This window comes from Gouania willdenowi, chromosome 18, assembly GCF_900634775.1.
Source record: "Gouania willdenowi chromosome 18, fGouWil2.1, whole genome shotgun sequence".
In the NCBI taxonomy this organism is placed as follows: Eukaryota; Metazoa; Chordata; class Actinopteri; order Blenniiformes; family Gobiesocidae; genus Gouania; species Gouania willdenowi.
Window position 1 is genome coordinate 15,575,057 of NC_041061.1, and position 23,756 is coordinate 15,598,812.

Consider the following 23,756-nt stretch of genomic DNA (forward strand, 5'->3'; position numbering starts at 1 on the left):
GGCGCTAGCGTTAGCTCGGTGCTTGTGTTAGCTCACTTGTTAGGGTTCTGCAGGTTCATCATCTTCATTTTCATCTCGCTCTGCCGGGTCCGACTCTGGCTCGAACACGTCAGGCTGGATGGACAAGTCTTCCGTTGTTGACATTGTGTAAATAACGTGTGAATTAACATTTTCTGCACTGCTAAATAATCGTATCTCTTTCCCACAAACTACAAAAATGGCCGAACAGGGTGGAGTTGAACAGAGTGTCACCTCTGCAACCTGGAGAGGGGGCGGGGTATGAAGTGTCTCATTTGCATTTAAAGAGACAGCACCAAAACAAAGTTGCTCTCAGAAGCACATCAGAAAAGGGGTAGAAAAGGGGTCTGTGGAGCTATAATAATGAGGAATTCAGACCCAAGCATTGCAGTTCTGCTTTATATAGACCACAACTGTATGATTTATATGTAAAAAAGGAAGGATTTAAATGCATGATTTGTCTTCTTTAAGGTACAATGAGGCTCCCTGGTCTCTGGCACCTTTATTTTGGGGGGTTGCAGGCTGATTTGACATGGACGAATGTATCCTACAGGGAGGCCAGGGAATGTTTCTTTATTGGAAAAGTTTGTCCATTTAAATTGTCTATCCCAATACTTTTTCCTACATTAGGTTCGTCAACATTTCGTAGTTTTATGTTTGAAAGATTTATTCCAAGCCCAAACCATTAACCAATGACCTTCCAAACAGTTGAGTTCAGAGCAGAGGAAAATAAAGTGATGGGTGTTTTGCTCTCAAACCAGCAGTCATGGTGTAAAGGTCTCAGGTTAGCACGAACTAGTCTCCACATCTAGCCACTTTACGTCATCAGGGGAAGTCATTGCATTTACCCCCCCCCCTCCCTTATCTAAAAGGAAGTGCCATAATAGAGCTGCCCAGAGCCCGGACACCTTTCACACTGACCGCTGGCTGTGGGACACGTCCAAGGGTTCAACAGCACAAAGCTGCCATGAAGTCTCTCAGGGTCTTTGTCCTCCTCCTGCTCCATCAGGTCCTCATATCAGGTACGTCATCATTCTGTTTGAGAAAAAGGCTTTCAATCATAATAATTCTTACATTTCATGTTTAGGTACATCTTCTTCAGAATTGATGGGGCATATCTCAGTTTACTCCAGTTGAAGGTCAGGTTACACCCTAGATTGTGTGCCGGTCCATAGTCACAGGATTTAAAACTGTGTAAGCAAATTAGAAAAAAACATCAAAACTTTTCAGAAAGATTTACACTGGGATAACCTCATACCCTCAACCTCCTGGCAAAAACTAGTTGAAAAAAGTGGGTGTCAAAACAGTCCCAGTGTCAGTGTGTCGGTGTTTTTGTTGTTTGTTCAGTGGTTTCAGTCATTGCTACGATAAAGATCACTGCAGGCTTCAAAACTCTCACACTTTCAAAGTTTCCTCAGAGACGTCCACTCAGAATCCGTCTTTTCCTTCTCTCTCTGATAACCTCTGGAAATATGTCTGCACTTCAGCCGCATCTTCACTTCAGTGATGTTACAGCAGAACAGATTACCCTCTCAAAATAAACATATTATTATCAAGAGGCCACATATTGTTTCCCAGTGGCTACGAACTTGATTCCAGCCCTTTGTGGTAAACATCTGGAGGAAACAACCTCACCCAGGCTGAGGAAGCACGTAGGAAAAGATCATTAAGTCTTAAGACTTAATCCTGTACTAATCAGCTGGTTTTCAGAAAGACATTTTCAAAACAAGATCATTTTAGACTTCATTGTTCTTTAAATTAATTGTGGTTTAGGGTTTGGCTTGGGATACTCCTAAAAACAACACATTTTACTGAATCACCATATCTTGAAGCTTGATGTTTCTGGTGCAAAGTCAGTTTTACAAAGAAGTGATTGGTTTACTTCATGTTCTTTTCTAATTCTCTTGAAAGCAAATCAGATTATCATATATACTCAAATGGCTAAATCCAAATTTTTCCAAATCCAGTCCTGAATATCCAGTGTCCTGCCTTTTTTTTTGCGTTAAACCACTGAAATGGGATGAGTAGGTTAAACTTTTGCTTCTCAGTTCATGTTGACATTGAAAACATTCAGGACAGTCTCTCCAGAGATCGATAACAGCATAAAATACCATTTAAATATACAATCTATAGGGATCAGCTGTTGTATTGTGTCAATGTTGGTGTTTCCTGTGTAGAATATTGTGCTCAAGATTGTTTAGCTAAGAGAGCGCCTGTTTTCTAATTGGTTGTGTGCAGGGAGTGTCAAACTCATTTTAGTTCATGGGCCAAATATGGACCAGTTTGAGGTTAAGATATAAGAACTGGAAAACTGAAGCTCTGCAAATATTGTGTTTTAATAGAATTTGTGTATTTGGAGAGGCTGAAATTTCTACAACTGAATTAGTTGGTTATTTACAACATGTTTTATGTTTTTTCTATATTTTTTACCGTCGAGCAAGCTTGATTTAATGCTAAAGGGACAGTTTTGGCTCCCGGGCCTTGAGATTGACACCTGGTTTAGTGTTTTGATTGCCCACAAAGAGTCTTAAGTATTGAGTATTAAGTTGACTGTGTAACTTACAAAACACACAAATAGGCTGGCTAGGCTACCTACACATGACTCTTCAAGTGCTTCACGAATTTCTGTATCAACAGTTTAATCTACTGATGGTCAACAAGCCGCATCCTGTTGACCATCGGTACAGGAGGCGTTGACCAATCTCTTGCTGGATTGAGGACAGATGTTAGAGTAGCTAACAATGAAAACAAGACCAAAAAACAAACTTTTGGCTAGTTGGTTAGCGCTCTCTGCGTTCTATTGACTGTCGCCACCTTCAAAAGCCAACTTAAGACCTATTTATTTGTTCAAGCTTTTAATTAGCTATTCTTGGGCTGCTATGGTTTTATGTTGTCTTGGCCTTTTATACTGTGTACTGTTTTTGTTTTAAACTGTGTCGTGAAGCACTTTGTGGCTTTTTGTCTGTGAAAGGTGCTATAGAAAACAATGTTACTCACCTACTTACTTACTAACTTTAGTATATATTGCATTATACTATACTATAACATTGTGTCTAATTTAAGGTGTCATTTGTCATTAAAACCTGTGACTCACGTTAATCGTCTTTGGCCGGAGAAGCAACTTCAGTCTTCCTGATGAGACTCATTCACTCAGAACATGTGGCCAAGTCCAAAACATGCCATGCGGCTTTTTCAGCTTAAAATATATGGAATTGAGTCTGGCAGGAGTGAAGACAGGAAGACTGACACAGGTCACAGGACAACAATAGAGTGTGTGGGACAGGATGCAGCCTCGCTCTGCTGCTCCTCCTAAAGCAGAGGATGTCCAGCTTGACTCTCTGAAATCTCCACCTTGAGCTTGACTTATCCCCACACTGTTCTTTAAACCTGAGCCAAACAGGATTTATAGAGATACACAACTACAGGACAAGAATAGATACACTTACCATAACAACACAGGTTTTTTGTCTCAGAGATGTCAGAATTCCTGGATGACATGTTGGTTTTATATGTTGTGCTTTGGCCTCAGATAAGGACAAAACACAGCCATTGAAACAATAGATTCAGGAAATCACTTCAGTGCTCTGATTGGTGTTTACGTTTGTAGCGGCGTCGCCTGATGAAGTGACGCACAAGGCGACGACACCAGCTGAGGAAGTAATTGGATCTAGCACAGGTCAGTCCATCAGACGATAAGGTGTCAGAGTATAAACCACACAGTAGCACAGACATACCAAACCATTTGGTTCTACTGTGTAGGAGTACAACTACAAGGAGAACCTGAAACTGCAAGTCAAATAAAGAGTTTTAGTGCCTCAGTGAAGCAAAACTTCCAATGTATAACTAATGAGTAAATCAAATATTTCTTTCACCAAGGATTAGTCATGTCAGTTCCATTTCAAGTCCATAATGGGATAGATGCATTGATTAATGATTTTTTATTTATTTTTTGGCCACTATCTGAAAAAGTATGAACATGTCAGTGTTTATCTTCACATATCAGCAGCACTAAGTGCACCAGCACCAACGCTGCCAGCATCACCAAGAACCACATCACATCTAACACCAACCACAGCCCGGAAAACCTCTGCTGCCCCGCCTCCTCCCACCACCATCACTACTACTCCAGAAAACAGTGAGTACACACCAACCAACACACTTACATTTACACTCAGTGTCATATCTATGCATTCAAAGGCCTGTAAATACATCAAAAACAAGGTAAAGTTAGTGGTTTCTTTCACCTTTTTTTTTTAGTAAAGCTCTTACAACTGGCAGAGTGGGCGGTGACACAAAATGGGGTGTGGTTAGATGTGTTTTTTTGATCAGATTGCCTGGTTGCTACTATAGATATACTTTTGTAATTTGGTATCTAAAAGGGAACAGCTGGTTAGCTGTCGTATTTGGCCACAGAGACCAGGATGGATGGAAGGAGGAGACGGTTCTTGTGAATTGTTATTTGGGGGGTGTTAAAGCTTGCTAGCATGTGCATCATTTCAGTGTGGTTGCGTGACAATGAGGAGAGCCTTTTCAACTATTCTGTAGGGTACCAGCTTCACTGCTCCAGTCCTTGTTGGTGTTTTTTGTCACTTTATATTCTGCATCCACTAGCCTCGTACCAGGCAGCACATGAACAGTATATTTAAAAGAAGAGGAGCTCAGTTTCTAGGTGGTTTGTGTCCGTTACCTTTAACAAGATACCCAAGAATCAAGGCTGTGCAATTTGAAAAAATAAAAACACTCTCTGCTTCTTGAATTTGTGGCAGTGTTCATTTTGTTGACTAAAATAAGTCATAATGATGTCACTATGACTAATTAAAGAAAATACAATACAATATAATAATATTTTCGTGAACCAAAAAAAAAAACCTGAACTATAATGCTCACATGGGATGAAATCCAACCAGAACTAAGTTTATTTTTTTGGACAGTATCCAATTCAAGCTTCTTTTGTTGTGTGAAAGGCGGGACAAGCCGGTAAGTGATCCAATAGGAAGTAAACTGATTGTGTTTTTGTATGACATCTAATGTGGTCTTATGCATCAAATCTATCTGTGTGTATTTACAAACATCAATGGCATCCCATAACAGGCTGATAAATGCTAATTCAATCTTTAAAAACGGCATAAGCTCTTGTGCTTTCTATTTTAGTCGACTATATCTGTAACAAATTCAGTCGACTAAAATCTTAATATCATTTAGTTGACTAAAATAAGACAGTAACTGAAATAGTCCTGATGACTACATTTTGACTAAAACTAGGTCACGTTTTAGCCAAAATGCTATAACTACAACTAAATCAAAAGTAGCTGTCAAAATTAACAGTGATTTGTGGTGTACAAAGGAATAAAAAAGAATCTAACTTATTAGCCTTCAAATTTCCTATTTGTCCAGTCCATGTAAACTCATTCCATATAAATCTGTTTCCTTTTGTTCCTTGAAGGAAAAACTGCTCCTCCTGCTTCAACCGTGAAGACCCTTGCTTCCTCAGCAGCACCGACAGATACCCACACATCTGCAGCTGTTACCATGACAACCAATACAAGTCAGCCTCTCACTGACTCTGGCGATAAGGCATAAAACTGGTAAATCTACTGATCTGTTAAATCTCCTGATCTGTCTTTGACAGCCGGCGGTTTGGAGGTGAGAGGTAATCGCCCTTTCAGGACAGGAAGCACTTCAGACATCCAAAAAGAGACAGACGTAAAGGATTGTGAGTTGCTTCAACTTACACCAGATGATACAACATATGTTGTTCTATGCAGGATTTAAAGCACATCTTTTTTTAATATGACATTGATTTGTCTGTTTCTGATAAATATATTCACAATCTGTTCTCCAATAGTAACCAAGTTGTTAGAACCTGACAGCACCGAAAAGCCCCAAACAGGTGTGTAAAGATAAAACACACACACACACACACACACTTTGCTGCATTGACTAATTATGATTAAAAATCTATTTAAAAGCACACCACACTGAATCAACGCCTGCAAAGCCACATGAGAAAGAAGAGTCCAAAGACAGAGGTATCATCAGCATACGTGATGATGTATTTCTTTATGAAGTCTGCTCCTGTGTGCCTCTGTTTTGGATTGAGTCTCTTTCTTCTTCTGTTCAAAGGTTTGCAGACAGGAAGTGAGGAGAAAATACCTCCTAAATCAGGTAAACTATCCTCAGTCACACTAATACAGGGGTCACCAGCACAGGTTGCCCTCGTGGACCATGTGAGCTGCCTTCAGGAGCTCTCGTCACCAATGAGCTTTATCTAAACAATGATTTACTTTCCAGGATTTAAACTCACAAAGATAAATACAACAAATGTAGTTATTACTTTGTAGAGGTAAATACTGCTGCATGTGATGAAGTTTTAGTAATAAATTACCATCTTTAAATGTTTATTTTTACCGAAACGTTTGCAGATCTGGTGTATGATCAGTGGTATGTTATATATATTATGGTGTATAGTCATTGTTGTTGTGTCTATGGGCAAGGCACTTTACCCACAATGCCACATATGAATGGGTATGATTTGTGCAGGCAAAATGGCAGCCACGCTTCTGTCAGTAAGCTACAGGGCAGCTGTGGCTACATTGTAGCTTACTACCACTGGTATGACTGATGTGAGTGACAGGTGCGAATTAATAATAGTTTCTGTACGCCCTTTAAGTCTCCTTGAAAAAAGTGTTATATAAATCTAAGCTATTATTATGATATACTGTATATATATATGATATATATTTTTAAATGTTAATTGTTTTTTGGTTTTTTTAAGTTTTTGTTACAGTTGCATAAATTGGGAGAAATAAAGCATTGCATGTTGAAACTTAACCATTTCTTAGCTTTTTAAGTTACTGCTAAAAATATATATATATATATATATATATATATATATATATATATATGTATGTTATGGTTTCATTTGTTCAGACAACTTTTTTTTCAGGAAATTTAATATCCTGACACGTTTCCACTGTCAACTGTCAGTATTCCTCAGATGCATCTAGTGATTGCTTTGATGTATCTACTGGTCGCTTGCATGTGTCCTTATGAGTTCTTTCTGGTGCATGTGAGGAAGACTGACAGTTGGCAGTCATTGTCTGAATAAATGAAACCTCTACATCCAGTATTAAGTTAAGATAAGTTGATGATAATCTTCAGCCTCAGACAAACGCCTGTGGTGGATTCTGCTTCCTGTCCTCCTGGTGGGAGCTGCTGCTGCTATCATCCTCAAGTTCAAATCTAAGAAAGTCCACAATCACCAAGGTATGAATCCACCCCGATCTCAGCTTCTCGTAAGATGGATTCCATGTTGGTTTGATGGTATTAACGTATGTTTGTGTTTTCCTTTGAAAAGAAACTCTTGACGCTGGAACTGAGAAGTAAGTTAAACCTTTAAAGTGTGTTTTGGATTTATAATGGATCAGAGCCTGGGTTGGGGTCAATTATAGTTGTAATCACGTAATTGATAATTCATTATAATTGTAGTTGTAATTGAAAAAAATCTGTCACTTTTGTAATCCTAATTGGATTCTAATTGGGTTCAGGAAATGGTAATTATAATTTCATTAAATGCATAACTGGTAAACCATGTATGTTACAGTTCTATGGCTTACACATTCTTCATTAATTATTAAATGAAAAACAAATTAGATGGTAGGTAATTGTTGTAGTGTATTTTAAAAGGTCAAAACTGTCCCTTTGTCATAAGAGATGCTAACACAAGAGGAAAGTTGCGTTTTATGGGGATATTTAGGCTCAATATTTGTGATTGATTGTAATTGAGTACATCATTGGCTGGGTTTCCATTACCCTTGGAAATGCGCAAAATCTAAATAGCGCAATAAAAACTAATAATGGAAAAGCCTGAATTTCGAAAAAACACTCGATATTGAAACGTGGAAACACTTTTTCCAGCAAATACAAGTCACAAAACGTGACGTACCTGGTCACATGACCATTTCACTCCGAGAAGACATGGAAAAGTACATGTAGACAGAAGAGGGGACTGATACATTTCTTAGCATTATACTAAAAAATTATTAGGGCCACATTAGACGTGAAACATCAAAGGAATATGTGTTATAAGGAGGTTTGGAGCGTCCATCTTCCTGCTGCGAAGTCTCGCGGGATGAGATTTCACGGGAGTTACGACGAGGCTCCTGCGCAAAACAACCTTTAGTGGAAACGCGTTCAAAGCACAATTATATTTTGTTGAAACTTTAGAAATATTGCTTTGCTTTTGTAAAAAACTGTACTAAAGGAAAAAAAAATTTGGGAAAAATGTAATTGAACATGGATAATTGTAAGCATAACTGTAATTAAAAAATGAAATTGACCCCAACCCTTAGCAGATGTTATTAATGTGTGCATGTGTGGTGCTGCAGCGCGTCCTTCCAGAGCAGGCCTGAAATCACCAAAGATGGCGTCATGCTCCTCGGGGTGAAGTCATCGAGCGGAGAGGAAAATGGTGAGCAGACCTCTCCTCCTGTTTCCTGCCTGGGTTTCTTACGGGTTCCTCCTGTTATTCCATTCCTTCCATCGCTCCGTGAGGATTTTTTCTTCCCAAACACGCTGCGTTTAGCCAGCGTGTGATTGTCCTCTCTGCGCTGTACGGCCTGTGCTGCTGCTGTGCTTGTTTGACCCGAAGGTGTTTCCTGTGATATTTCCTCAGCGAGCAGCCGGCCCTGACAGATAGGGCACTTCCTCCCATAAACACTGATTATTTTGGACGGGGGCTATTGTGCAGTCTGTAAATGTCAGCGCTGTGGGCGTTTGGGTGTGTGCACGTTCGCACAATCACAGGTGCGCATGCGTAACACACATCCTCCTCACCCTGCCTTAAAACATGTGGTCCAAAATAAATGTGAAGGAATCACAACTTGACAGTTTCACGGTGAGATTCAGCAGGAAGTTACATCACGCTTTAGGAATTCTAAGATGTTTATTTTGTTAAAGGAAGTTAGGGAATTCATCGACTTGATGTGTATCATGACCACTTTTTATAAAGTAACAATCTCTTGATTTCTTGTGTTGTTTTGTGTGTTTCAGCTGCAGCGAGATAAAAAAGAAGACAAAGAAAACTTACGGAAGGCATCATCACTCTCACAGCTTTTTTTATATGTGTGATCCAAAAAGATTCACGTTAAGACACTTTACTGGGAAGAAAGAGGAGCTACGAAGGTCTTTAAAACGTTAAAGTTCAGTTTCCAAACTTAAAGTATGATAAATAACTAAAAAAAAGCTTTTCTGAACCAAACATTTTTAATAGGTTAATGACGTGACATCTAGATATTCTGTCGAATTGCATTTCTTTTAGTTTAAAAAAAAAGGTTCAAATGCATAAAAATATGCCAAATATGTCATAACTTTAAATTATTTAAATTACCCTAAACTTATTCAAATGTATTTCCTGCTCTGATTTAGTTATATATTGTAGTCGTGTATAAGATTTCAAAGTATTTCTATTTTTATTTCCATCATGATATTCATGCAAATCTTCCCTGATGATGCCCATTTTATGAAATATCATGCAGTGAAATCCTTGCTAGGAAGCTAATAGCTAATGTCACAAATCAAAATAAAAAAAACCCTTTGGTTCTGACGCTTCATTTTAAATATAAAGACGAGTTTCGAACACAATTGATTGATAAGAACCAATTTCTTGTTGAAATGAACAACACAGTGTTCCACTTAAAGTTTAATTACTTCATTCTTCACATTTTATCACTTTCATTTCATTCCACGGGCCCAACTGAACCCTCTCGTGTGCTGCTTTCGGCCCGCACGCCGTGTGTTTGACACCTTTTATTTACTGTACAACAAAAAAGCATGTAAAAATACAATACTGTACACGTAAAAGGGGCAATATTAAAGTAACTGTTGATAATCAAAACCTACAAATGTGTCCAGCTGTTTTCAAAGCTGTTTTCAACAGCTACTTGTGGATTTTAGGACCAATTGTACATTGTCTTTATTTAGTTGAAGAGTCACACAAACTTGATAATAAGTTTTTTCCATTATTTGATGCTTTAAAACTATTGAATACATTCCTAAAAACACTCACAGGGTTAAAAATTACAGTATTTTCAAATGCTTCACGTGTATTTTAAAATTTGTCCACTAGATGTCGCCCTCTTCAAGTGAATGCGTGTGTATTTGATCTTGTTTTCTCTGCAAAAAACACTTTCAGGACTCCAAACATGTCTACTTAATCATGTACTGAGCTCACTTCCACATATTATATTCAGATCTTCTTTTTTACATTTTAAGTTTTCTATTGTTGTTTTTTGTTTGTTTGTTTGTTGCAGCCCACTTTGGTTGTGTGTGTGTGTGTATTTTTTTTTTTTTTTTTTTTTTTTGTTATCGCTGAAGTCTTTCCACAACACTTTTTTTTTCTCTTTCAACTTTTATCTATGTTTGTAAAGCTGAACTCAATCTCTAAAAATGAATGATCCATGGAAATATGGATGTCATCCTTTAAACATAAAAAATAAAAATGGTAGAAAAAGGTCTGTTTCTGCTGTAAATACTTTATGGCTGGATTTTTTTCATGTAAACCTCAAATTCTTGAAATAAATGTCTACAAAAGTAGTTATTATTGTGTCCACCCATTATGAGCTAATATGCGTCTGATTTCTCTAATCGTGTCATTTACAGAGTTTTCAAAGCTTTCGTTCATGGATCAAAGGTCACAGATTAATATCAGAGAAAGACGATGTAAACATCAGGGGAACATGCAAACTCCACACAGAAAGGTCCATCAGCAACACTGTATTTTGTGTGTTAAAATCTTACTGTATTCTCTAAAGCTTTTCTTCCTACTTTGGTATGACTGACCTCTCTGTCATTGTTGTTTGAGATTATTAGAATAGATAAATATGTATGTATATATTATTATCTTAGACTTTATAAAGCTGTTACTTTTGAGAATATACTGTAAACTGTATTGTCACCACTAGAGGGCACTAACCCTCGGAATAAAGCTGGAGCTGCAGGAGGAAGGCCTCAGTAAAACTCTCACTTATTGATTCTGTAGATAATTACCAACATAAATATAATATGTTACATGTTACACTAAATAAACCTGAAAACTGTTTCTTATATAATTTATTTAAGGAGATAAGGCCTCACATATATTAGATATACACACAGTTTGTTTCCCAACTTCAACTTTCTGTAAACAAGTTTACACAACAATTCTTCAGCGAACTTGTTTTTGATTCCAACTCTCCCTAATTTAAGTCCTTCTGGCTTTTGATGATGATCACTAATGATTGCATGTAATTAGATGTACTGTTACCCTCTGCTACAACCCTGTTGACAAGTTCCTGATATTACCCAGAGATTAAACCTTAGCAAGAGATTTGGTCTCTACAGTGGATTAAAATGCTTGTTTTGATTTTTGTTACTAATTCAAAATCAGATAAATTTGATTTATGCTCCATACAGTTAACCCTGGTTAACAGCAATGAGAAAAAAGTCATGAAAAGGTTTGTTTTAACACTTTGAATTAAGAAAGTTTGACCAGCAGGATTTTTTTTTTGTCTTCTTTTTGAATAATGTGTTGAGGTTTCATTTATTCAGACAACTGTTTCTTATGGAATCTACTTTGATCTCCTGACATGTTTCGACTGTCAACTGCCGTCTGCTGATCGCTTTGATGTTTCCTTTGAAGTTTCCTTGACTTCCGCGTAATAAATCCATCAAGATAATTTTTGTCTACTTTTTGAATAATTTGTTAAGTTTTTAGATATTTAGACTTCTATTGTCTGCTGATTGCTTTAATCTGCTGATCGCTTTGATCTGCTGATGGCTTTGATGTTTCCGTTGAAGTTTCCTTGACTTCCGCGTAATAAATCCATCAAGATAATTTTTGTCTCCTATTTGAATAATTTAAGTTTTAATTATTCAGACATCTGTTGTCTGCTGATTACTTTGATCTGCTGATCAATTGATGTTTTCTTTGAAGATTCTTTTTGTCTTTTTGTTTGTGAATCTCCTGCAGAAGACAAAAATAATCTTGCTGAATTAATATGCAGAGGTCAAGGAAACATCAAAGCGATCAGCAGACTCCTCTGACAAAGGCTCGTAGTTGACAGTCGAAACGTGTCTGGAGATCAAAGTGGATTCCCTTACGAACAGTTGTCTGAAAAAAATTTATCTTATAACGTATTAAGAAGAGTTTGAATAATGTCTGAAAACGCTCACGTTAATATAGCAAATGTATATATGAAGATAATTGTAATCATTTGATAAATCAGATTTATAAATTTGAAGTTAAAGAGTTTTTTCATGATTTTGGTCAGGTACTAGGACTCAACTTTGATTTGACTCGTATCACATAAACTAATTTGTTAAAAAAAAAAAGTAATTTGCTTTTAAATAACTTTCCTTTTTTAATGTTTACAATATTATCATTTTATCTATAGACTTTCATTATTGTTTAACAACCAGTAAAGTGTTTGTGAATCCCCTGCAGGTCAGAAACAGCAGCAGGCTGTCAGAGCATTAGTCTTGACATGTGATGACAGGAGTTGTGTCTAAAGTGCAGTGCATCAGTAATCCAACACACTACACATTTCACACTGAAGCTATACAGTAGAGCTAAGGCTGTCTTATTGTACACAGTTGACCTTATAGTGCTGCACGTGCATAGGAGCCAAATGCTGCTTGTGTTACACATAGCTGTCATACCTGATACAGATTCAAACCACGTGCCGTATTACTGCTATGGAAGAATGCGATCTGAGAGTTAATCCCACTCAGATGAGCCAATTTATTTCAGTCTCCTGGGATTGCAGTGAAATGTTTAATTTAATATGTGACATTAAAGCTGCACCCTTCTTAGCCCACACAAGCATATATATATATATATATATGAAATATATTTAAGAAAGTTAATGTCAATCCTCAATCAAGTGTTTATAAATAAGAGAATGTGAAGATTGTTACTTGCACTGAGTCGTCCTAATTTCCTCTGCAGTAAACATCACGGTAACCAGAGGAGCGTCGACCTTGTTAACCTACAAAGATGTGCAGTATTGCACGTAAAGCTGAACGCTTACATGCAGACTTTACATATACTGTCTTTACAAATCTATCTGTCCGCTTGTAAAACCTTTGTGAGTGAAAATGCAACTACGTCTTTAAACTTAACTGCAGTCCATGAGGCGTTTTCTTTGATTGATGGCAAGTTATTCACAGAAAAGACCAGTAGACGTCTTCACTTGTTGCTTTTTTGAATCATACCAATGTTAATATTCCATCAAAATAAAATTCAAAAATAAATTTTTACAAATTTCGGTGATTCCTTCTTACATTAATGACAACATTGCAATCAAGAGCTTGCTGTCCTTGTTTTATGAATGAACTCAAATTGAAATCCAGATTTATTTATTTACAAGCTACTTCAAAGCTTTACATTTTCTTACCGTGTTGTTCTCTATGTTCTCCTTTAGTAATTTTTTTAAATAGAGTTTAAAGTTTAAACAATAACTGTAGATTTTCAGATAATGAAGAAGATAATCCTACTTTTACCACCAACGCTGATGATGTGCTGCTCATCACATCTAATTAATGACTCAACAAGAACGCTAATCACTTTTTAGTTTATCATGCATTTGTTTAAGCAAGTTCATTTTGTCTTCTTTTTTAATAATAATATGTTAAGGTTTAATTTATTCAGAAAAAACTTTTTTCAGGAAATTTACTTAGATTTTCTGAAATGTTTCGACTGCCAACTGTCAGTCACCTCAGAGACATCTGCTGATTGCGTTGATGTAAACTTACAAGTTTTTTCACAAGGAGAGCATCAGTAGTTGCTTTGATGCCTTCCTTATGAAATAACTCGTAAGGGTACGTCAAAGCAATCAGTAGATGCTTTGATGCTTTCCTTATGAAAGAACTTGTATGGGTACAACAAAGCAATCAGTAGATGCTTTGATGCTTTCCTTATGAAAGAACTCATAAGGATACATCAAAGGAATCAGTATACGCTTTGATGCCTTCCTTATGAAATAATTTACAAGGATACAACAAAGCAATCAGTAGACACTTTGATGCTTTCCTTATGAAAGAACTCGTAGGATACAACAAAGCAATCAGTAGATGCTTTGATGCTTTCCTTATGAAAGTACTCCTAAGGATACATCAAAGGAATCAGTAAACGCTTTGATGCCTTCCTTATGAAAGAATTTGTAAGGATACAACAAAGCAATCAGTAGATGCTTTGATGCTTTCCTTATGAAAGAACTTGTAAGGATACAGCAAAAGCAGTCAGTAGATGCCTCTGAGGTTGACAGACAGTTGGCAGTCAAAACATTAGTCAGGAGATCAAAATCAATTTTAATGTAAATTTCCTGAAAAAAGTTTGTCTGAATAAATGAAACCTTAACAAATTAGTAATTATATGTTTTAACCTGTGTTTAATTTAATTCACTTACTTGTCTTGTGATAAACTGTCTGTGATAAAGATGTAAACATGAAGGAATAATGAGGGGAATCATTTGTTCACTGTACAGAAGGCTTTTTGCACATATCAGATTTTGATTGTGAAATAATAAATGACATCCAACCTACCCCTCCCCCCCATACAGTGTGACTTTTTACTTCAGGAAATCTTCCTTCATGTGACCAAGTGAGAGCGTGTGCTCACCCTCCCTCCACTGACTGGTTTCCATTACTATTTATCCAGCAGAGCGGCCCAGTGTAAGAGCGACAGATCCAGTTGCAGGCGGATAAACAACATTTGAGACGGTGTGTGACCAGAGACAAGCTGCTGATGAGTGGAACAACTGCACTCAGTGTGCACACACTTCACAATCAAATCCTTTTTTGTCTCACAGCACTCATTCCCAGAGCAACCTCTGCACTGGTTGGTTATAGTATCAATGTATAGGTTTAGTTAAATGACATTTTTTGGTCGTTTTCTGCCACCAGTTTCTGTTTGACCTTATATTTCATTTTTCATGCTGTAAACCAACTGTTTTCAAACTGAATGATGACTTTGAACTGGGAAACAAAGATACCAACCCCCTGCAAATGTTGACATTTCACTGAATTTATGACTTTAGAGGGACTGAGATGTCTACAACTGAATTATTGATCATAAACAATATTGGATATTCTAAAGGGCCAGATTTGGCCCCTGGGCCCTAAGTTTGACACATTGTGATGTACAGGATAAAATAGGCACAAATGATGAGTGACTAATTATTAACATTATTTTCTGTAAATAAAAAATGGTTCTTAGTGGGATTGAAACTTTAACTGAATTAATTTCATTATTTCCCTTGTTCCCACACCGCTCATTTTGCTTTCAGTGTAAAATGCTATGCTTTTTATATGTATTATGAGTAAAAGTAATTTCATCACTTGATGTATATTAAATTAGAAGAACAACAACATAACTTTATTTGCCATTGCAACAAGTGCAAAGAAATTGCAAAAGCCCTTCAGTCAGTGAAAACAAGAATTTTAAATAGAATAAATAAGAAACAAAGATAACAGCTCAACAAAAATTCAAATAAAATCAGGTGCAGAAAGTGCAAAAGCTGCCATAAAAATACGATATTTACATTTATTAGTTATCAGCTGTAATCCATAAATGCTATTTATAAGTCATTTAATTTAAAACATTATTTTAGATTGTAAAAATGTGTTGTATGGTCAGTTTTCCGCTGAACAGATAAATAGATGTTTGTGTGCTAATATTTTTTAAATGTAAAGTTAATAAGCAAACACCACACACAAACATATATATAACATTTGTACAAAACGTTTATATATTTATTTGACATTATTCAAGTACAGGTGCATTTCATTTGGAGAGTAAAAAAGAAACTTTCTTTCTGTGTCCTAATATATATATATATATATATATATATATATATATATATATATATATATATATATATATATATATATATGTGTGTGTGTGTGTGTTTCTTCTTCTGTATCTAATAATCTAATATATACATATATGTTGTTTTTCTGTGTGCTAATATAAACAGGGTTTAGTAGGATCTGTGACGTCACATCCAGTCTGCGCTCCTTCCTAGCAACAGTTAACTCATTTATTATAATTGGCCATTTATTTCACTTTTTCATTTTCTAGCCAATCAGCAGAGAACTGTGTCTCGCCTCGCTCTGATTGGTCGAGCCCTTGGGTCAGCTGAGGGGTAGAAAGTATAAATAGTGCTCAGGAGTTTTTGGACGTCAGTGTGAGTCTGTGACCGGAAGTGCTCTGTGTGTTTTATTTATTAACGGAAAGCTGTTGTTTGTGCCTCATAATAGTTTTTAAGGTGAGTAACTTTACCAGAACTACTATTTATTTATTTTTTATAAAACGACATACGTAATGCTGCTGAGCTCCTGGTGTTAACATTATGCCTGTGTGTGTGTGTGTGTGTTTAGTTGTGTGTGTGTGTAGGCAGTACTGCCATCATGGTGGCCACAGGCACATTAAAGACCAAAAGCAGTGAATGCATCATAGAAAAAACAGAGGAGAAAAGACAGCACGTGACTAAAGTGAAAGGTAAGATGACGTCCTCCACCTGTCACTGTGTTTCTCTGTGTATGCAATGCCAGGCTGCAGCAGTGACGTCATTAATTCAGCCAATCAATCACATCACTCCAGTCTCATTTGCTGCGAAAACACTTTTTTTTTTTTTTTTTAAATGTTTTTGTTTTGCTGTAACTTACACACATTTTTGCAGCCTGTGTTGATTATCGTCAATTTTTTAAATTTTTATTTAGGCTAAAGCTGACTATATAGGAGACTGTAGTGACATATATCCACACATGCACTGACTACTTTGACTGTGCATTAAATAAGGTCAAGGTCTTACAGGAAGGACATGTTTGCTTGATTTTAGACAAACAAAATAAAAAAATAAAAAAACTCAACTATTCAATTCCAGAATTCTATTTAACAAATAAATAGTGTTTTTCATGTGACTGAAAAGAAGTAGGAGGAGGAAGCAGAAGCTTTTCAAGGCCTCGTTTCTGACTTACTCTCCCTTTATAGTCACCAGTGTTTTGTTTATTACCCTTTACTGTAAACCCTCATCTTATATTTAATGTTTTTTGCTCATTTTTATGTTTATCTAGTCCGTTCCTGTGTTACCCTACAGACAGAAATGCTCATACTTTTGAACACTAGGTTAAGTTGTTCCCCCTTTAATTCATATCATCCACTTGATTTAAGTTTCCAGGAAGTCATTTATCATTTGCTATACTGACTATTTGTACAGTACACTACATATACAAATATGAACAAATTCAGGATTGTTAAAGGTAAGTTTAATTTAAATCAATTCTTAGTCACATTCCTGTATTAAAATGCATGTTCCAATACTTGTGGCATTATGTAGTGAATGTGAGATTTGCTTGCACTACCCGTTTTTGTACATTTCTAAGGGATCTAGTGGTACACAGGGCAGTAATTGTCAAAGTATAGTAGTAGTCAGGGTTCTCACCAGTGCTGTTGAGCATAAGGGCCCTTTATGTTGTGATTTTGTTGCACACTTGGACACAGAAGGGACTTCCAGGCGTGCACGGGTTGTTTTAATTCCCTTTTTAATCTGCACACATCACCTCCACCATCTATTTAATACAGGCGATTTGCTCAGACACTCCCGTCTCTGTCTGAGGACCCCGTGTCCACATTAGTCCGAATGTTACTGCGGGTCTCATTTAAATTCAAAAAGTGTGTCTTCAAATTATTTTTTTGAATAAAATGTTATTTCTTGTCTCTACAGTGTCTGAGTATTTATTAGAGGAGGACCTGTACCAAGCATGAGTAGCTAACTACATTCATCGTGTTCTTTCAATAATTCATTCAAACTTTACCTTTACAAAATTTGGCCCTCGGAGGGTTATACATTTCAAAATCTGTGAAAAGTTCACGCTGAGAACCCTGGTAGTAATGAAGGTTCAATTGTTTTGTTTTTTTTAACCTTGAGTTTTTCTGTGAAGTAAATGTTTTGTTTTTGTTTTTTCCCCCTCCAGGCTTTGATTCGTGGGATTACTCGTCCTGTGAGCTCCAGAGAAACGCTGACGCCTCAGAAGAGCGCGTTTGTCAGCAGCTAGCCACCGTGTTTGAGAACTGCCTGTCCCGGGCTAAGAAGACCACCCTGCACTGCTCCTCTGTGCTGGTACCAGAGAAGCTAACGCATAGGATAGCAGCGGAGGTGGTGCGGCTGGCGTCCGGCGAGCCGTGCGGCCTGCGCGGCTGCGTCCTCTACGTTCACCTGGAGCTGGACAAGTGCTGCAAGCAGCTGGAGCGCATTGCCTATGACCCCACGGTGGTGCCCACCTTTGAACTGGGCCTTGTTTTTAAGCAGGACGGCATAGCCTGGCCTAGTCTACGAGACTTCTTCTACATGGGAACCTGTTTCGGGCCAAACTTCAGGCGTGCACTAAAACTCAGTCCAGGTTTCAGGCTGGTGAAGAAGAAGTTGTACTCTTCCTCTGGAGCAGTAATAGAGGAGTGTTGACCTGTGGTGGCTTTACATAGTTAATCTGAATGCTGTTCTGTTTGTTCTTGGTCTGTTTGTTGTAAAATGAAAGTCTGCTCGCTTTCAGCAAACTCTTAAACCTGAATGTTCATGTTTTGTTGTCTTTATGGAAGCGTTTGTAGCCTAAACACTATTTTAAATGGTACTTCCTACTGATAAACACAAGCTCTGATCACATGGTATTGTGCACTTTAGTTAAAAATGTTTAGCACTTTGTTGGTGTCCATGTTGTCTGATCTCTGAATGGGGGCCAATAGAAAAGCCAGCAACACTTTAAAATGTTGAGGTGTTTGTGTTTAATTCTGCTGTAATTCATGGTGTGAGATTCTCACACTAAATAAATGCCTTAAATATCATATGTTTCTCCACTTGGACGGCAGTTGATGTGTTTAATCTCAGTTTAAACATTTTTTTTTTTTTTTTTCCTTTGCTTCCATTCATTCACCACAATACAAAACCTTTAAAATTAATAGAAAGTTCAGTTCCCTCAAGAATTTGCCTAAGTTGTAAAATGTGTTTATATGTTCAAATTAAAAACTATTTGTCTCAGACAATAAAATATTTTTACTTTTTCCACCGGTGTATGTGCTTGAGTCGTTGCCTTGTCAGATTGTGACTGTGTGACTGGCTGTGGTCAAACAATGGAAGAGACTTTTTGATGTTTAAACATTTGTTAGCCTAGGACACATTTTATTATTTTAATTAGTATTTTTTTTTTTTTTTTTTAGCTATAAAGTGTCTGTATTTAACCACATGCAGCTCATGAACTACTGTACAGTTTACCTATGTTTATAGGTTCCTTAGTTTTGCGTAACATTAAAGCATGCAACAATACAGAACTCAATACAATAGATGATGATGGGTTCTAAGTGACCGTGATAATATAATAGAACTCCACAAGGTTTGCAGTTGGAAAAATATCTATGCTTTTATTTAACTCTGGACATTTTCAGCTCAATCGGAATATAACAAATACCTTGCATTATCACTTCAACACTATTAAAATGTCACCAATACATTTGGTGACATTTCAAAATCTTGCCATCCGTAAGAAATGGGTGACCTATCAAGTTTTGACCTGAATGAATAATTAAATATTTGCTTAGGAGTAATGCTTGTGCTGATTTTTTTTATTTAAAGTCCATAGGCATTAAAGCTGCAGTATGTAGAATCTTGAGACTGGAATGGAGTCAACCACGCTTCCCCCCTCCCTGTTTCGAATCCACCAGCATTCTCACGAATGCGCACGACTGAAGCTATTTGCTGTCAATTTCTCACTAGTGACTTTTTCTTGTGTTTTTGGAAAGTTTTCTGATGTTTTAGAGCGTCTGGAATGTTCATTGACCCTTTACTACCTACAAGAAGTAAACACACATTGACTTTTCTTGAGCAGCCAGTAGTAATGCCCAAAACACCTCATGGAGCCCTTTGTTAAAAGATCTCTGATTGGCTGTAAGAGTAAAACAATCCTTGTTTTCTAAAGCTTGAATACAGAGTTATTAGAAGGAGCAGAGGCCCAGTGTCCACTCAGAACACTTTAAATAGCAATATGCTCAATGATTATTATGGATTTTTTATTAAATGATGCAAAAAAAACAAAACAAAAAAACGTACATACTGCAGCTTTAAATCATTAAGCTCCTTTGTATCCACTTTCATGTTTACCTTGGGGTTTTTTTTATAGCAGGATTAGGTGAAAAGTGTTTCATGGACTAACTTTTAATCAATGGTGGACCTTCTCTGAGTGCTTTAGTTTAGCGTTGTGTTCTTAGAACCAGACTTCACCCTCATTACTCCTGTATTACAGGCTGTTTTTGCTCTGTCTTCACTAACTGTCTGAACTATCGATGTTCTAATGTAGGTCAGGATTCACTGCTTTTCCTGCTGTAGTTGCAGAGCTTATGTAACATTTCACTGACTGGATAAAATGGAGGCTGTTACTGCTACACCGAGTCACACGAGCCAAAGATTTCCACACTCGAGTGGGACGAGTGTGTGTGTTTTTTGTATTCCTCATCAGCATTAGTAAATAATTAAACAAGTAAGGAAAGTAGGTTAGACCTTTGTTTTATTGCTTTGTGTCAGACAAGCAGGTTTGTTGCCTGAGGCCAACCAAGTGTCAGAGATTGATTTATGAGACGTTATAAAATATACGGGGCTGGTCGCTGCGTGCCTGAGCTTTTTGGCCGGCGCTTAATGTGGGATAAAGTTTCATAGCCGACATATTTTGATCATTTAGCTAACTTTTCTTTTGTTTCAAATTCATCTACAACAGCATGTACTATGTCATTATTAAAAATGTGACAAATAAAATCTAAATGTAAAAGTTAAATATAAATATAAATCGAAATGGTACATCTATTTGTTAAATGTAAATATAAATGTTAAATCGATTGCCAAGTGTACATCTAAATGTTAAATCTAAATCCAAATGTTAAATTGCTCTTCCCCTCTCCTCACTTACTGAACCGCAGTAGGTGGTGTGGGTGGGGCCTTGTGATGGACAGACGCTGACCTGCCCACTTTGCATAATTTCCAAACATTTAGCTTTACACTTGGCTACCGATTGACATTTAGATTTATATTTAGCATTTAGATTTAACATTTAGATTTAGATCTAACATTTAGATTTACATTTAACATTTAGATTTACATTTTACATTTAGATTTAACATTTATCATTTAGAGTTAACATTTGGATTTTGCTTTAACATTTAGAGGTAACATTTGGATTTTGCTTTAACATTTAGATTTACATTTAACGTTTAGATTTAACATTTAACATTTAGATTTAGATTTAACGTTTAGATTTAACATTTAGATTTAACATTTAGATATACAGTTAACATTTAGATTTAGATTTAACATTTAGATATAGATTTAACATTTAGATTTAACATTTGGATTTACAGTTAACATTTAGATTTAGATTTAACATTTAGATTAAACATTTGGATTTACAGTTAACATTTAGATTTAGATTTAACATTTACTTTTGACATTTACATTTAGATTTATTTTTCATGTGTACACATTTTTAACAATGGTATAGAACATGCTGTTTTACATGTATTTGTCTCAAATGAAAGAAAAATTAGCTGAATGATTAAAATATATGGACTATGAAAAAGTGACCCAGTTTCTAGATTGGGCCCATAAGCTTTATCTTTACAATAAACTGTCAAACTGCTGCTATGAACAGGATTCAACTCATTCTGTTGCTGACTGTGCAGTTTCCTTGTTCTCACGGGGATAGGCAGGCATCTACAGTGGTATAATAATCATCCAGTCATTGTTCACACACCAACACACAGGGGGCCTCTTTATTCCCCTCAGTCACCTGATAGGTGTGTTTGTTCCTCATTTGTGGGGCAAAGCCTTGAAATCTGATGACGTTGGTCTGGGATTTGTCCCTATGTTGACCTGTCTTTACAGTTCTGATGCTCAGGGTTTGGCACGGACAGAATGTTTTTGTTTTTTTTTTTTGTCTAATTAAATTTCATAAGATCAAGAATGTTTTTAGACGAGCCGTCTGGCTTCACTTACAGTACGTTCAGATAAATGTGCCATTAAAACACATTTTAATATTATGTTGTATTCGACAATGCTACTTTACTTTTAGTACACATGTTTTTCACCCATTGTGGCACAAGTTTAGAGTTATTTTACATGTTAGTCATCTTATTTGTGTATATGTATATATATATATATATATATATATATATATATATATATATATATATATATATATATATATATATATCCCCTGTCCAGCTAAAACATTTTACTGTATAAAATTACAAATATAGAGCATGATTATGGAATGAAAGAGGATTAACACACATTTTAAAGAAACTAACTTTGTAAATACAGTAAGTGGGAAAAAAAACAGTATTTTTTATCAGTTTGTGTTCTAATCAAACTTTTTTCATCATTATTCTGATGATAAAAATGTTATTCCATGCTTTTGTTTGTTAATTTTCCACTCTCTCTCTCTTTTAAATACCCCCTGTAGTGCCATCACGTAGCCCTAGGTGTACACGTACCCCCGTTTGAGAAACTGTGCACTAATGGATACACGTGAATGGTGCATTGTATTAATGTTTTATGATATTTAAGACACCAAAAAAACAATTGTGTATTTAAATTTTGCTTTATTTTTTATCTCTTTGTATTTGTATTTTATTGAATTTAGTTTTTTTTTGTACATCACAGAAGAAGAAGAAGAAGAAGAAGAAAGAGTTGGACCACTAAACTTTCTCCTCCTCTTTCGCAGTAAAACTTTTCTATGAAATTATTTTGATTTATTGACATTTAAAACTTTCAAAGTGTCCCTCTCTTTAATGCTGGTAGAATAACATGTTCCTGAGTGGAATTTCTAAATGTGACTTTCCTAAACACACGCCATCATCCAAACACATGAGCAGTGAGCAGGTCAGTGTGACCCTGAGTGCTTTCAGCTCTGCAGGTAAACACCTCCAAAATAAAAGACATTTGAGGGCAGGTCCAATTTCTGCAGCATGACATTTGCAGGATGATAAATTGGAGATTGCAATAAAAAGTGTTATGTTGCTGACATTATTATGACTATTATTTATCAATATTCTAAATCAATGGTTTTCAAACCTTTTTTTTTTTTCTCTTTCTCTTATTTCTGAATCCAAGTTCCTTTTTGTCCAGCTACAACATTTTGCTCAGAATTCTATGAAAGAAAACAACTATAGAGCATAATGATGGAATAAATGAGTGATAAAACACATTTTAAATATGATTTTGTAAATAAATGAATTAAATAGTATTTAAAGCCTCCTTAATAGATTTATTTCTATAGTTTTTGTTATTTCTGGACCAAGACACTGTTCATGTTCTAATCAAGATCATTTCTATCATCATTTTGTGTGTGTCTGTGTGTAATTTTGTTGTTGTTTGTCTTTTCTTTTTATTATTCAGTGTATTTTTCTGTTATTTTGTGTGATTTTTGTTGTCGTTTTTGTGCGTTGTTGGTATTAATTTACATTAATCTCTCTCAGTGTGTGTGTTTTTGGTGCAATTTTGTTGTTTCTTGTGTCGTTTTGTATGTTTCTCTGTTATTTTTTGTGTATTTTGAGGTGATAGTGTGTATTTTTCTCTCATTCAGTGTGTCTTCACTGTCATTTTGTGTGCTGCTGGTAATGTTAAGTGTTTTTCTCTCTTAGTGTGTGTGTTCATGGTGTCATT

At 36.1% G+C, this 23,756-nt stretch overlaps 2 protein-coding genes across 4 annotated transcripts; both read left to right on the forward strand.

The window, feature by feature from the left end:
* Nucleotides 1–919: 919 nt before the first annotated feature.
* Nucleotides 920–9,520, forward strand: LOC114480878 (podocalyxin-like). Of its 2 annotated transcripts, XM_028475314.1 has the most exons (12): nucleotides 920–1,040; nucleotides 3,626–3,694; nucleotides 4,022–4,153; nucleotides 5,462–5,563; nucleotides 5,648–5,731; nucleotides 5,864–5,908; nucleotides 5,988–6,047; nucleotides 6,142–6,183; nucleotides 7,180–7,284; nucleotides 7,376–7,400; nucleotides 8,406–8,488; nucleotides 9,070–9,520. In XM_028475314.1, the coding sequence occupies exons 1-12, from the start codon at nucleotides 986–988 to the stop codon at nucleotides 9,081–9,083; spliced, it is 816 nt and encodes a 271-aa protein (XP_028331115.1). In that variant the 5' UTR covers nucleotides 920–985; the 3' UTR covers nucleotides 9,084–9,520. The 2 variants fall into 2 exon arrangements, with proteins under 2 accessions (XP_028331115.1, XP_028331116.1); XM_028475315.1 differs by lacking the exon at nucleotides 3,626–3,694 and having other exon boundaries at nucleotides 926–1,040.
* Nucleotides 9,521–16,244: 6,724 nt separating this feature from the next.
* Nucleotides 16,245–19,113, forward strand: LOC114480487 (DNA damage-inducible transcript 4-like protein). 2 transcript variants are annotated; one of them, XM_028474668.1, is made up of 3 exons: nucleotides 16,245–16,322; nucleotides 16,435–16,555; nucleotides 18,031–19,113. In XM_028474668.1, exons 2-3 carry the CDS (start codon nucleotides 16,465–16,467, stop codon nucleotides 18,516–18,518), a joined length of 579 nt encoding a protein of 192 aa, XP_028330469.1. In that variant the 5' UTR covers nucleotides 16,245–16,322; nucleotides 16,435–16,464; the 3' UTR covers nucleotides 18,519–19,113. The 2 variants fall into 2 exon arrangements, with proteins under 2 accessions (XP_028330469.1, XP_028330468.1); XM_028474667.1 differs by having other exon boundaries at nucleotides 16,246–16,326.
* Nucleotides 19,114–23,756: the final 4,643 nt, after the last annotated feature.